Below are 14,552 nucleotides of genomic sequence, written 5' to 3' on the forward strand. Positions count from 1 at the left end.
TTTTTTTGGGAATTAATGATGAATGTAAATCGAATACGAAAGTTTGTTTACTGTTATAGTATATTATGCCCAGAATTCATAACTTGTAAGACGAAAAGCTTTGCAACTTGTATACAATTCTGTGAATTGGGTGACATAGCCACTTCCATCTAGTGATGTGTACTATGTTGTTTGTGAATTTTAACGGAAATGACATTTTTAAGTTTGAGTTCACTTGTACCCGATCCTATTGTTAACATGGCAATAGAAGTTGTATAAATTAAACTTTTCTGGTTTTATTTTTTTGTTATATGTTACAAACTTTAAAGATATGTATTGATATTCTATTCTGTTCGCGAAATATTTGAAATCGCTTTCGCGCTTTCTAGCGAAACTGCTCGAAAATTTTATATCGCGCAAATAAAGTAATTTGGATTGTTTGCATTTAGTGCTACTGTCATAGAGCACTACTCGGAATTTGGTGTACAGTTTCATTTGTACATACGCGATAATTATAAAGTTTCTTTATCAAGCACAGGTAATAAGTATTCTTTATCCCGACACTGATACACTTACTGCATGCACGTTATCTTTAGGATAGTTTTATATTTGTTCACGAAAAGAAATATCAAAACTGTAGTTCAAAGTTGTACTGATAACAATATCTAGAGGAGGCGTATTTACTGGTGTGAATGATTACTGAGTGAGTATTTGTAACGGACAGTAGGCGTGTGAATGTAAGTATAATGTATCCTCGATATTGCCTTGTTGTTTCATCTAATTTTGAATTTTGGTGGTGAATTGGAAAGATAGTTTTACATATGAATGCATATGTCTGTTTGCTTCAAAAGCAAGTAAGATCCTATCATACGTTGGTATTGCAGAGATGATTTATAGAAAATATCAAAATCTGTCCTTTACTTGACGACTTGGTTGTGTTTGGTGTTAGGCTTTATTCCCCTCTTACTAACAGTCAGGGTCGAGTAGGAAGGTCGCCATTGGGCGCCGTGAGTTTTGGGAGGCTGTACTATATTTGTGTTGTGGTTTTGGAACCTTTGCCCTTTTTTTTTGGGGGCTGTAACTATATTTGTGTTGTGTCTTTGGAACCTTTGCCCTTTTTTATAGTGCTATTTCATTGAAACATGTCGCGGAGGACACATATGAAGCACACCCCACCCGATCACATTATACTAACGATTAGCAAACCAGTCGTCCGACTCCTTTTATGCGGAGAAGCGGACAGTTAAAAGTGCATTCACCACTGGGTTGAACGTTTAAACACAAGGCCTTAAGTGGGGCAGTCAATTAATTATATAAGTTTAAATTATTTAATGAAATTTCCACATTGATGAATTGGATTTAGCTCTTCAAAATGCGCATACTTTAATGCAAATGTAAATAATTTGAAGCAGTATAAAGGAAAGAATTTATATAGGCTTCGACTGTTTCAAAAAAATATATGAACTTAAGAATCATTTAATATCCTATATGTCTCATTTGTGTTTTGTTTTACAACCGTAACCCTATGGTATGCTTGAGAGCACTGGCTTTTTACATTTTCCATATGATGTTGTGTTAATCAATGCAGACAATGGCACAAGAATCCCCGTGTAAGGACCGTCTTGTGGTAGCGGCAATTGACTTCGGAACAACCTATTCCGGTTATGCTTTCTCTTTCCGTGACGACTATCAAAAAGACCCCCTTAAGATACAATTGAATCAACAATGGAATTCAGGAAGTGTTGTCTCCGAGAAGACTCCAACTTGTCTGCTGCTCGATCCGGACAAGAAATTCTTAGCCTTTGGATACGAGGCTGAAAATGAATATAGCCAGCTTATTGAAGATTCCGAAGATGATGACAGAATGTACGAAAACTACTACTACTTCAGACGATTCAAGATGTCTCTTCACCAACATTCTGGGGTAGGTTAAACGGATATGTATTCCAGAAAGTTCTTGGCAAAAGATCGAAACAATTCTGAAACGGTATGGCATGTTGCGATTTCCCGTGAGAACTGAGTTGAATAAAAGCATTAGAACACAGGTTTTAGTCAATGAATATTTGAAAACTCGAAAAACGTACATAAATTTATTTCACATGGAATTGCCAGGTAGGTATGAATATCACTAAACCTGCAGGTTATGAATTATGAATAGTCGATATTTTTCCCGGTGGCTGAAAATATGTACTTTTAAACATATTAAAAGATTAAAAATATAGTGTTATATCATAGGGGTTCAAAGAGAAACATCGCATGGTGGCAAATCGATGAATGTAACGAAGACATTTTTTCGCAGGTATGTATTGCTTGCTGACTAATCAAAATATATATGCTAGAAATGTGACAGTATACCATTATTGTCTTAAGGGCCTGACCAGAGAGACAATGATAGTTGATGAGACTGGGAAGAAGCTGTCGGCCATGTTGGTGATATCTCTGTCTATAGGCTACATGAAGGATCACCTCATGTCTCTCATCAACAGGAGATGTATCGGGATTGATGAGGACGATATCCATTGGATCATCACCATACCGGCCATCTGGGAGGATTCCGCCAAACAGTTCATGCGGGAAGCTGCAGTAAATGTACGTACTTTATTGATATTGCATTCATCTACATTGTGTAGTTTGTTATGATATGCAGTGATTATTAACTTAAACATTCCATTTGATATATGTTGATAGTGTTAAACACATGAGATTAATTAACCAATAATTAACATTTGTTGAGGATAATAGAGTGTTTAACTAACCTGGTAGACTCCAATAATAACCGATGGCAGTGAATATTTATATCAGCTCTGTGTTAAAGGGACAATGAAGTTGAACGTTTATAGTCAAATAAAACATCTTCTTCTCACAGTATGGAATTAAATCTGACCAACTGTCCTTTGCTCTCGAACCGGAAGCTGCGTCACTCTACTGTCATTTGGTGAAAGTAGTTCTGGCCGATGAGGAGACTCCTGCAGATAACAGTACGAAGAGACAAGGAGTGGTATTGGATGATGAGCACATACCTCAAAGTATTGGTCTGAAGAGGAAAGAATTGCGACGCTCAAAGCTCGGCGAGAAATGTATGATACTAGACCTCGGCGGTAGGTATTCTAGAATCCGTCTCTAAAATAACCATTAAGCGTCTATAATCATTTTTCTGGCTGTCCTCTTTTCGACCTGCTGTTTGCTGCTATATACCATGGCGCTCACATCATGCTTTTAATTCATATCCTTTCAATTAACATTTAAGATTATTGTTGCTTTTGCTAAGCTTGGATATTGAGAGAGAAAATCACCGGTCAACGGTCAGTGCATAAGTAAACTATCGAGACGTTATCAGAGGTTAAGTGTTATGGTAGAACGTAGGACGCCTAGGCCACTCTATCAACACGGGCATAAGAGACTTCTGAACTTTATCACAAATGAAAATGAAAAGAATAATACCAGGTATAATGGTTCATGTAGATAGGAAAGTTATGCAATTTTTGGTTCTGTTGAATTAGTTTAACGTCCTATTACAAGCCAGGGGTCATTTAAGAACGTGCCAGATTTTAGATGGCGGAGGAAAGCCGGAGTATCAGGAGAAAAAGTATACAATAAATGTATACTTATACCATTGGAGATTATCGACATCATTGACATTGGCAAGGCAAAAACAAAAAAATCAATAATTTTATGTTGTAAAATAAACGATGAACTGTTGTTGTTATTTCAACACAAATATATTATCATTAAACAGGGGGAACAGCTGATATTACAGTACACGAACGGCAGATGAATGACAGTCTGAGGGAGATACACGAACCCTCAGGGGGGTCCTTGGGGAGGAACGGCTGTTGACAGGGAGTTCTTCACATTTCTGGGCAACGTCTTTGGAGAAAAAGCGATAGAAAATTTCAAAAAGAATTGTATGACGGACTTCGTTGAATTTTTGTAGGGATTGGGAAATGAAAAAACGAACAATTGGAGTAAATACAACTGGGAAAGTGATTTTTTTGAAACTCCACACGACATTCAAGGAATCCGTCGAAGAAAACTCAAACGTTTCTTTTGAACAAGCGTTGAGCAACTCCAAATACTCAGAAAAGGTCGCTTGGACTAAGGGGAGATTGAAGATAGATGCCGAAGTTATGAAAGGTTTTTTTGAGGCACCGATACAGGAAATTGTCAATCATGTCCGGGTAACATGTTGAAAAAAAACAGGAAGGATCAACATGATTATGATGGTAGGAGGTTTCTCTCAGACTGCGAACTGGTTGACAGAGCCATTCACGACAACTTCTCGGCGTATTAAAATTTTAAATCCAAAAGATGGCGTACTTGCGGTTTTGAAAGGTGCTGTGATATTTGGTCACAAACCAATGGCGATTGCGTCCAGAGTTGCGAGATATACATACGGCTACGAAACCTGGCCGAAATTCAATTCCGAAATCGACCCAGAGGAGTTGAAAGTGGAACATGATGAAGAAGAATATTGTCGAGGAGTCTTTCAGCCGTTTATTCATAAAGGAACTGAAATAAAATGCAATGAATGCATCACTTCCACGCATCGACCAATTTCCGATGATCAAAATGATATGGCGATCCCACATATACATATCTCAAGAAAGGGATCCGAAATACATTACGGATCCCGGATGTACGACATCTTGGAACTCTCCAGCTTCCGCTTCCGGAATTCAAACCAGGATTACCAAGAAAAGTGCTTGGACGTTTTCATTTTGGAGCTACAGAAGTGATCATTGAGGCAGAAGATATTGACAACTGGGACCCTTCACAAGGCAACATTTGACTGTCTTTGAAAACTTTACTCTCAACTGTAATCAATGTTTGTCTCATATACAGAGTGTCCCAAATACATGTTCCGAGTTTGACACTTTATAAAAAGTCTTTCAATAGAAGAAGAAAATTTGATGTTTATACTATAAGAAAGGTAATGATCTGCGTTGTACAAAAATATATTTAAACAACATGGCTAAATATTTATCATAATACTTGTATTGGAATTCATGAGAAAGTCACGATTTTGTTATTTTGCAATTTGTTCAGGAAGTTGATAACTTTCAGTGAAAGAATGTGTTTGAAGTGTCCAACCTACTTTTCGATGACGTCATCGTACGTAATGATGATGTAATCAGTACATGTGCACTATATAAAGTTAAATTAGGATGCTCCTGCTCAAAAGAATTTTGAATTTTCAAAAAAGGTTTAGTATTATAAAAGTGTTAACCTGTCAAAGACAGGATACCATGTACAGGAAATTTTTTTGCTGTGTAGAAATGTTCTTTGTTTTTTCGTGGTTGTTAAGGAAACACGAATATATAAACAACGAATCAAGATTCGTATATTATTATTATTATAATTGTTCAATCGGCGAACCAGGGATATTTCTACTCGTGGAATGATTTGGAATCTTAAACCCACGAAAGAATGTTCCCAAGAATATTTCATGTTTTATAGTAGAGTAAAATCAATTATCTTTTATGGTCTAACGAACATCTCTAAGGTGTGGCTATGGCATTTTTAATGCCGTGTGATGTAAATGTGCTTATGCAAAAGTTGATTAACATTTTAACGGTTTAAAATGGAAAATCCAATTCATGTACTATAAATCTGAAAGTTATATCCAACGTTATTTTTATATATAATTATGCAAATCATATTTATTGCAATGTGAAGTGTAAATGATCTCTTTCATACCTCCCTTTTAAAAAAAAATCCTCAAAGTGTTCATATCATATATATTGAAAGAATTTATACATATACTGTGTTCATTTCTCTCTTTCATTTTACAGTAGTTGGATTTCATGTTATATCGTACGATATTTTGTGCTCCTAGTATAACCTGTGTTGTTTTGATATATAATCTTGTAAAAAAGGAAAAAAAAAAACAACAAAAAACACTTGTCGATAAAATGATATTATTGACATTGCTTATGCATATGAATGCATAGACAGACATGTCAATTCAGTATTTTATCTCTATGGAATAGGCTCTATGTGTTATACTATTTCAACATATCCTATCTATACATATTTTATATGACATCATATGTGCATGTGATTATGGACATTTGTCGGGTGAATTTATACCAACATGTTAAAATAGAATAAGAATTTGGTTTCACAAGGTTGGTATAATGCCATATTGATCGAGTAGGTAGAGTGAAAGCAATAGATGGTGTTAACGCCACCTAGTGAGTAGATTATTAGGAGTTGATCCCCCTGACTATGCTTTATGCCTTGACAGACCGGGTACTGTTAACCAACAATAATGATTAGATAAATGATATGAAGGAGACATTTTGCATACAATGTCAATCACATTTTATAAAAAATGTCATAATTGTTCTTTGTTTGAAACATTTTCCAATTTTACAAAATGGTAAAGCAGCACTTCTCCTCTCCACCACTTGATTAACAACATACAAATCTGCACAGAGTTTGAAAAAGCAAATCAGTGTTACCAACCCCGAAATATTTGAAGAAACCTCCGTATTAAAATATTGAATATTAATAAATGTAATTCTTAGTATGCGAGTAGCTGTAAAAGAAATTTATTCATTAGATTGTCTTATATTATTGTTTGATGTAGCATTTATCGCGACTGCTCTTGTTTAAAATATTCAATGATAATGCATTCCAAACAATGTTGTGTTTTCATCGGAGAATATTTTTATCATTTGTCAACAATGTATGTGGTTTTTTTTTTATTAATAAAGTTGATTTCTTTATTGAAATCGTACGAATAAATATGAAATTAAAAACCATAATTAAGAAGATGAATGGCAGCATAAAGATCGCAAAAATAATAAGCATGGCAAAAATTGTACGTATACAAATGTGTTCAGTATAGTAGTCGACATATACCGAGCACAGTTTACAGTCGTGTTTACACCATTTTAGTGAAACCGGAAACTGCACTGGGACCGAAAACGTATAGAGCGTCATCTTTTTCAGCGAAAGGGGGACGTAACTGACAAATGTTGCACGTGTCTCGTTATAGATATTGTACACACGTGGACATTTTCGCGCGTGTATATTTTCGCTGAGCTGGTTGCGGTGAAATAATTTTCGCGATATGTTTTTTCATATGTCAAAAAATGTACTTCTTGATATTTTTGCGGGTAGAAATTTTTTCGCGGGTATTTAACAAAATCAAATTGAGCGAAAATTTTCACGCTGCGAATAATTTGCTCTTTACAGTATATCAGAGGCAGCATGTTTTAATCTCCAATTAAAAAAAAATGATATAGTACAATGTTTGTACCTTTTGATATTGAAGAACAAGAGCAGCCGTTTAAGTCATTATTTTAATAGTGTTCTATTGTCCATATATTCATAACATTAACATCTATTGATATCTTTGTACAATTGAGTATATTGTTAATTTGAATGAATAAGAATATAAGAAAGTCATTTACTTGTGTTGTATTCTTTTCAAATGTTTCCGACATTAGATGCTTTCCAACTACAACAAGTGCTTGCCTGACCAAAGAAAAATAAAGACAAAGCATTATAATAACAACTAGCACACAAGCCGCTTACTTTCGTACAATCAATTCTTCTCTGTAGATGCCTCCTTTGAATAATTTGAACCTATTTTTAATATATGAATGTTATATAATTTAAGTAAAAAAAAACCAGCATTGTTATTTTTTCTGATATTTTTTTTTATTTTTCTTTGGTTATGAAACACTTTCAGTTTTTTAGTCGAAAAGCATCTTATTTCGGAAACAGATGCGGGTGTGCTGCACGGTGTCTTTGGCGGTACGATTTCTGTGAGATGACACTATAAAATGGACAAGAGTTCGGCAATTATAAAAAATGTGACACAGTCTAACGAACTTATGTAATTAGACTTAATTATAGCACCGTCTTACAAAAATACAGTGCCGCGCAAACACATTTATCAAATTGATGTCAGGTTAGAGCTCGAGGTCGTACCATCACATTTTTAAAGATATACTCTCGAATAGATGTTTTTATATAGAGCTAGCTATAACTGAACATAAACCATAACACTGAATTACAAATAAACCAAATGGCGGTTTTATAATGGAGATTGTTTACACTTTGATTTTTTTGTGTTAAAGATCCATATAAAAATCTATTCAAGTTACAGTTTCAATCTTACCCTGTCTTTTTTCGAGTTCCGTTGAAGACTCTTATTCCAACTAATAATCATTACGCCGTTTTTTCAGCCATTCTTAGCAAAAAAGGCAACTACAAACGATGACGTCAATTTTTTACATTATTCGAGATAATTTTATATGCCAATGAAAAATGCTACTTGGTATATTAAGCGTAAATAGCAGTATTAAGGTTCTCTTTTATGATATACTACTAATTCATTTGTGGCTCGCTATTTATTTTCTTATAGGAGTTTAGTTAAGACCAATAATTGTGTCGCATTCTCAAATTTCAAGAAGATTCACTGTTCAAGAGATTTTCAATCTTATGATCTGATGATTTTTTTTTTGGAAATAATGTTCGAATGGAAATATACTGTAATACGGATATGTTAATGGTTTTACTGTATATAGTAATATTCATGCCCAGTACTTCATACACTTGTAAGACGAAAAGCATTTGTCAATGTTGTATTATCCAATTTCTGTGAATTGTTGGTGACATAGCCACTTCCAGTCTAGTGATGTGGTACTGTATGTTGGTTTGTGAATATAACGGAATATGACGTCGTTTAAGTTTGAGTTTACTCTTGTAACCATATCGATTCCTATTGTTAAATTATGGATAGTTATGAATAGTTGTATAAAGTATAAACTTTTCTTTTTTTTTTTGATATAAGTTAGACTAACTTTAAAGTATATGTAATTAAGATTTTCTATTACTGATGCGCGAAATATTTTGAAATCGCATTTCGCTGTCTTTCTAGCGAAAACTGCTCGAAAATTTGTATTATCGCGCAAATAAAGTAATATGGATTGTTTGCATTTAGATGCTACTGTCCATAGAGCGAATACTCTGGAATTTGGATGTATCAGTTTCATTTATGTACATACGGCGTTACACTATATAAGTTGTTCTCTATCCAGGCACAGGTAAAAAGTAATTCTTTATCCCGACAGACTGATACAACTTACTGCATGCACCGTTTATCATTTTGGTTAGAGATTTTAAATTATTGTTCACACGTAAAAGGAAATATCTTTAAACTGTAGTTACTAAAGTTGTACTGTTATTAACAGAATAGCTTAGAGGATGCGTATTCGCTTCGGGTGTTGGTTCGCGCATTACTGAGTGAGTTAGTTGTAACGGTCTCGGAGGAGGATGTGAATGTAAGTATTAATGTATCCCTCGGTATTGTCTTGTTGATTCATCTTATGTTTGAATTTTTGGTTAGTGAATATGAAAGATTGTTATTTACATATGAATGCATTATGTCCAGTGTTGCATCGCAAAAGCAAGTATTTATCCATTAAATCATACGTTTGTGTATTGCAGAGATGTATTTTAAAAGTAAAATATCAGAAATCGGTCCTTTACATGACGACTTGGTTTGTGTTTGGTAATAGGCTTTATTCACCTTAATTACTAACAGTCAGGGTCGAGTTAGGAAGGTAGCCATCTGGGCGACACGTGAGTTGTGAGAGGAGTACTCTATATTTGTGTATGTTGGTATTTTGGAACACTTGCCCTTTTGGGTGAGGGGGGGGGGGGGGCGGGGGGGGGGCCTCCTTGTTACTATACTGTGTTGTTGTGTTTTTTGGAACCTTTTACACCTTTTTTAATAGTGCTATTTCATTATTGAGAAAATTAAAGTACTGCGGAAAAGACACATATCAAGCACACCCCTCCCGATCACTATTATACTACGATTAAGCAAACCAGTCGTCCGAGACTCCTTTTATGCGGAGAAGCGGACAGTTAAAAGTGCATTCACCACTGGTTTGGAACGTTTAAACAACACAAGTGACTTAAGTGGGGCATTCCAATTAAATTATATAAATTTTAAATTATTTAATGAAATTTGCCACATTGGGGGGATGGAATTGGATTTAGCTCTTCAAAAAGCGGCATATACTTTTATGCAAATGTAAATAAATTTGAAGCAGAATAACGTAAAGAAAAAAATTTCTATAGGTCAACGAACAGATTTCAAAAAATATATGAACATAAGAATCATTTAAATATCCTGATAGTGTCGGCAATTGTGTTTTGGTTTTACAACCGTCAACCCTAAGGTATGCTTAATAGCACTGGCTTTTTTACATTTTTCCATAAGGGAAAAAAGTTGGGAATTTTGTTTTAAAATTTCAATTGCAGACAATGGCAACAATTAGAATCCCCTGTGTAAAGGACCGGTCCTTCTTGTGTAGCGGCAATTGAACTTTCGGAACAACCAATATTCCGGTTTATTCTTTCTCTTTCCGTGACGACTATCCAAAAAGACTCCCCTTAAGATACAATTGAATCAACGAATGGAATTCAGGAAGTGTTGATCCTCGAGAATGTGGGACTCCAACTTGTCCTGCTGCTTCGATCCGGACAAGGAAATTCTTAGCCTTTTGGGATACGAGGCTGAAAATGAATATAAGCCAGCTTATTGAAGATTCCAGAAGAATGATGACAGACTGTACGAAAACTACAACTATTATCAGACGTATTCAGATGTCTCTTCACCAACATTCTGGGTAGGTTAAACGGATAAGTATTCCAGAAAGTTCTTGGCAAAAGATCGAAACAATTCTGAAAACGGTATGGCATGTTGCGATTTCCCGTGAGAACTGAGATTGAAATAAAAGTCATTTAGGAACCAGGTTTAAGTCAATGAATATTTGAAAACTCGAAAACCGACATAAATTTATATCACATGGAATTGCCAGGTAGGTATGAATATCACTAAACCTGCAGGTTATGAATTATGAAAATAGTCGATATTTTTTCTCCGGTTGCTGAAATAAGTACTTTAAACATATTAAAAATAATTAATAATATAGTGTTATATCATATGGTTCAAAGAGAAACAACGCATGGTGGCAAATCGATGCAATTTAACGAAGACATTTTTTCGCAGGTATGTATAATGCTTGCTGACTAATCAAAATATATATGTGCTAGAAATGTGACAGTATACCATTATTGTCTTAAGGGCCTGACCAGAGAGACAATGATAGTTGATGAGACTGGGAAGAAGCTGTCGGCCATGTTGGTGATATCTCTGTCTATAGGCTACATGAAGGGATCACCTCATGTCTGTCATCAACAAGAGATGTATCGGATTGATGAGGACGATATCCATTGGATCATCACCATACCGGCCATCTGGGAGGATTCCGCCAAACAGTTCATGCGGGAAGCTTGCAGTAAATGTAACGTACTTTTATTGATATTGCATTCATCTACATTGTGTGAGTTTGTTATGATATGCAGTGATAAATTTGAACTTTAAGACATTCCATTTGATAAATGTTGATCAATGTTAAAATACACATGGATCCAACGCCACATAATATTCGTTTATAGCCACATAATATTCTGAATGTCATACATGCTAAATTGAGTAAATTCCGGTGATTCCCCTTCTACATGTACCAGTACATGAACATGTAATGTTCCTGAACCTCCATTAAGGGTGTATTCTTGTGAGGTTTCAGTCCCGTTGAAGTCTCGTTTCGACAAAGATCAAAGAAGTTATGAGATTTTCAAATACAATTTATCAAAATCTGTAGCAAGTTGCCAGTTGCAAATTTTGTCAAAAAATTACAGTTCTAACTTTAGCAGATTTTTTTATACGGGGATTTTAAGAAATGGCCCATTTGGCGGCCATTTTGAAATTGTGTCTTTTTTCGCTTCAAGTAGAGCCACAGTTTTACCATTTTTTACTGAAATTTTTTTACTTAAATCATCACTGCACCAGCATTTTTAGCTGTATTGAGCTAATTTTTGCTGTAAATCTTTACTTGGTTCGTGATAATTAAAATATTGAGCATTAATGTATGAAATTATTCACTTTTTTCACTTTATTTTTACATTTAATGGTAATTTGAGCACTTTTAATATTTACTCTAAAATACTGAAAAATAACAAATATTCAAGTGGGGCAAAAAAGTAAGCCCACGGACCCCCCATTTTGCTGCCTGATTCTGAAAGAACAACGCTTTTCCTATTGATATGCAAAATATTAACAAAAGTTTAATACCAGAACTTTTTTTATAAAGGGTTAGATTTGGCAAAAATGGCTGAAAATGGTGCATTTTGTAGCTCAAAATTAAGGGTTAGGGGTAGCATATCTTGTTATTATTAGAAAAAATATTGGTCTTTTTTATCAAAACTGGTATATTTTAAAAGAAGATTACTGGAAAATAAATTCTACAAACATAAATATATATCAAACACCTCATTCAGAAATTATGGCTTTAATATCTTGTGTATATGGTCAAAACGGCAAAATTCCCATAAAATCCAATATTTTGTCAACTAGGTATCTTTGAGTGACAGTAGCTCAAAAACGAGCACACAGACAAATGTTTTTTCTTTCATTTTCTTTCATGGTATTAACTCCTCTTACCAAAAATCTATATGAGAAAAAAAGTTTAATACAAGAAAATTTTGACTTCTCAGAGGAGTACATCCTTAACTGGGAGGACTAAAGATTTCATTTAAGATGTGTTGAATGGCACCTGACCTGGTTTTTATTCTAGGTCTTAATATTAGGGCGTTATTTCTAAAATACAACATGTACGCGAATGTAACCATATCAGTATAGTGTCGCGCCAGTCTTTGAGTTAAACTGATTAATTAGTATAATTTTTGATGATGAAAACCATGATTAAAATTAAATATGCTGTCCTATTTAATAAGTATGTGAATCATTGTGTTAATTAAATGTCATGATTAATTGTCAAAGGGGGAGATAACTCATTTACTTTATGTTCCATTTAATACTTTGTGTTACTATCTCGGCTCTAATTGTCACCTGTAAGCTGCCCTGCTATTTAGGTTAAATGAGACAAACGGAGATAGTTAAAGTTCTACATTTGTATGAAAACAATTTTAGCATTAGCCATATATATTTTCAATGTTGGATACATTTTTTAGTGAACGGAGACAGTGTTAGATGCTATGTGTGTGGAATTGGGTTGAGAAATTGGGACAAAGATGATGATCCTTGGGTAGAACATGCAAGGTGGTCACCAAATTGTTCTTACGTCCTTGATAAGAAAGGTCGAGCCTTTGTTAATCTTGTCCAAGAAGCTGTTCGTAATGCCGAGTTGGTGAGTAGTGTGCCTTATTATAGAATCAATGCAATATATTGATTCTGTCTCTAATTCAAGCTCATCATAAAAAATTGAGTGAGAAAGTAAACAAAAAAAATGCCTAAAAATGATACACATGTAATACAAAAGTTTATTGCACATTTTTTGTTTATAATTGATACAAATGTTATTTTGTACATTCCTGCCATTGCAGCAAGAAGCATTAAGGGAAAATAATGAACGACATGGGAACAATGCAGCAGCTCCAGGTACAGGTTATGCTCAGTCAGAAACAGATAACACAAATACGCAGAATAATGTGGCTACATCACAAACCTCAGGTATGTACTATCAAAAGCATTTTCTTTCTTGTGAAATTCTCACAAAATAACTGAATTTCAATAGTATCTTAGCTATGCCTTTAGATTATATAAACAAAGACATACTATGATGTGTGGAAGTTCCCCCTTTACATGTTTAGGTAACCTCTACATGCTTGTCGTTTCAACTTGTTGTGATGCAGAAATCATGAAAGAACTTTGATTTTAGTGCGAATAGCTGGATCTTTGTGACATAAACAATGAACAATGGATTATATTTACTAGAGTAATGGATTTTTTTCGCCTTGAATATCAGATATTATCAACAAAAAGAAAAGATTGGTGCCACACTTCTTACTTTAACCTTAATAAAAAATAACTATAAAAGAAAAAAATTCAAAATGATACATGAGACTGATTATCCTGCTATCATGCTAGACACTTACACACTGTCTGTCATTCATTTAAGAAAGAAAAACAAAAACGAACCATAAAATTTCTTGCTATACTTGTATATGAAGACTTTGCATACCCATTTATAGTTAAGATTTATAATTAATGTTCTTACCATTGTTGTGTGTTTTTCAATCATTTTATTGGATTTTTTTGTAGGACGACGTGATCAGTTCCCGTCTGATGCAGAGAGGAAAAATCCACTCCTTTGTGATGCGGCCCAGAGTGTGTTAAATATGGGCTACTTGCCTCGTGTCATCAAACAATGTATAGATGAGCTTCTGAAGCTTGAAGGTAGGATGTTGTATTGATGTCATTTCATGTTGTTCATTATAATACAAGATAAGTAAGGTTAAATAGATCAACATTTTATACATATAATGCAATCTTTTATTATCATACCCACAATGCTTTAAAAATAAAAATAACGATTTTTAACGTTGTGTGAATGACAATTATGATGAGGATGAAAAAGTTACTGTTATGTGATGATGTAATGTGTAAAAAACAACATTATCTTATAATAAAATTGATACAAGATATTGTTAAATGAGGATAATGCAATCTATATATCATATGA

The 14,552-nt window shown here is 34.2% G+C and overlaps 1 protein-coding gene and 1 pseudogene across 1 annotated transcript; both read left to right on the forward strand.

Moving 5' to 3' along the window:
- The first annotated feature begins 615 nt into the window (after positions 1–615).
- LOC138326728 (heat shock 70 kDa protein 12B-like) lies at positions 616–4,793 on the forward strand (annotated as a pseudogene).
- Positions 4,794–11,482: 6,689 nt separating this feature from the next.
- LOC138326797 (baculoviral IAP repeat-containing protein 7-like) lies at positions 11,483–14,283 on the forward strand. Its single transcript, XM_069272799.1, has 3 exons — positions 11,483–13,217; positions 13,414–13,540; positions 14,132–14,283. Exons 1-3 carry the CDS (start codon positions 12,948–12,950, stop codon positions 14,281–14,283), a joined length of 549 nt encoding a protein of 182 aa, XP_069128900.1. The 5' UTR covers positions 11,483–12,947.
- Positions 14,284–14,552: the final 269 nt, after the last annotated feature.

This window comes from Argopecten irradians, chromosome 7 (assembly GCF_041381155.1).
Source record: "Argopecten irradians isolate NY chromosome 7, Ai_NY, whole genome shotgun sequence".
Lineage (NCBI taxonomy): Eukaryota > Metazoa > Mollusca > Bivalvia > Pectinida > Pectinidae > Argopecten > Argopecten irradians.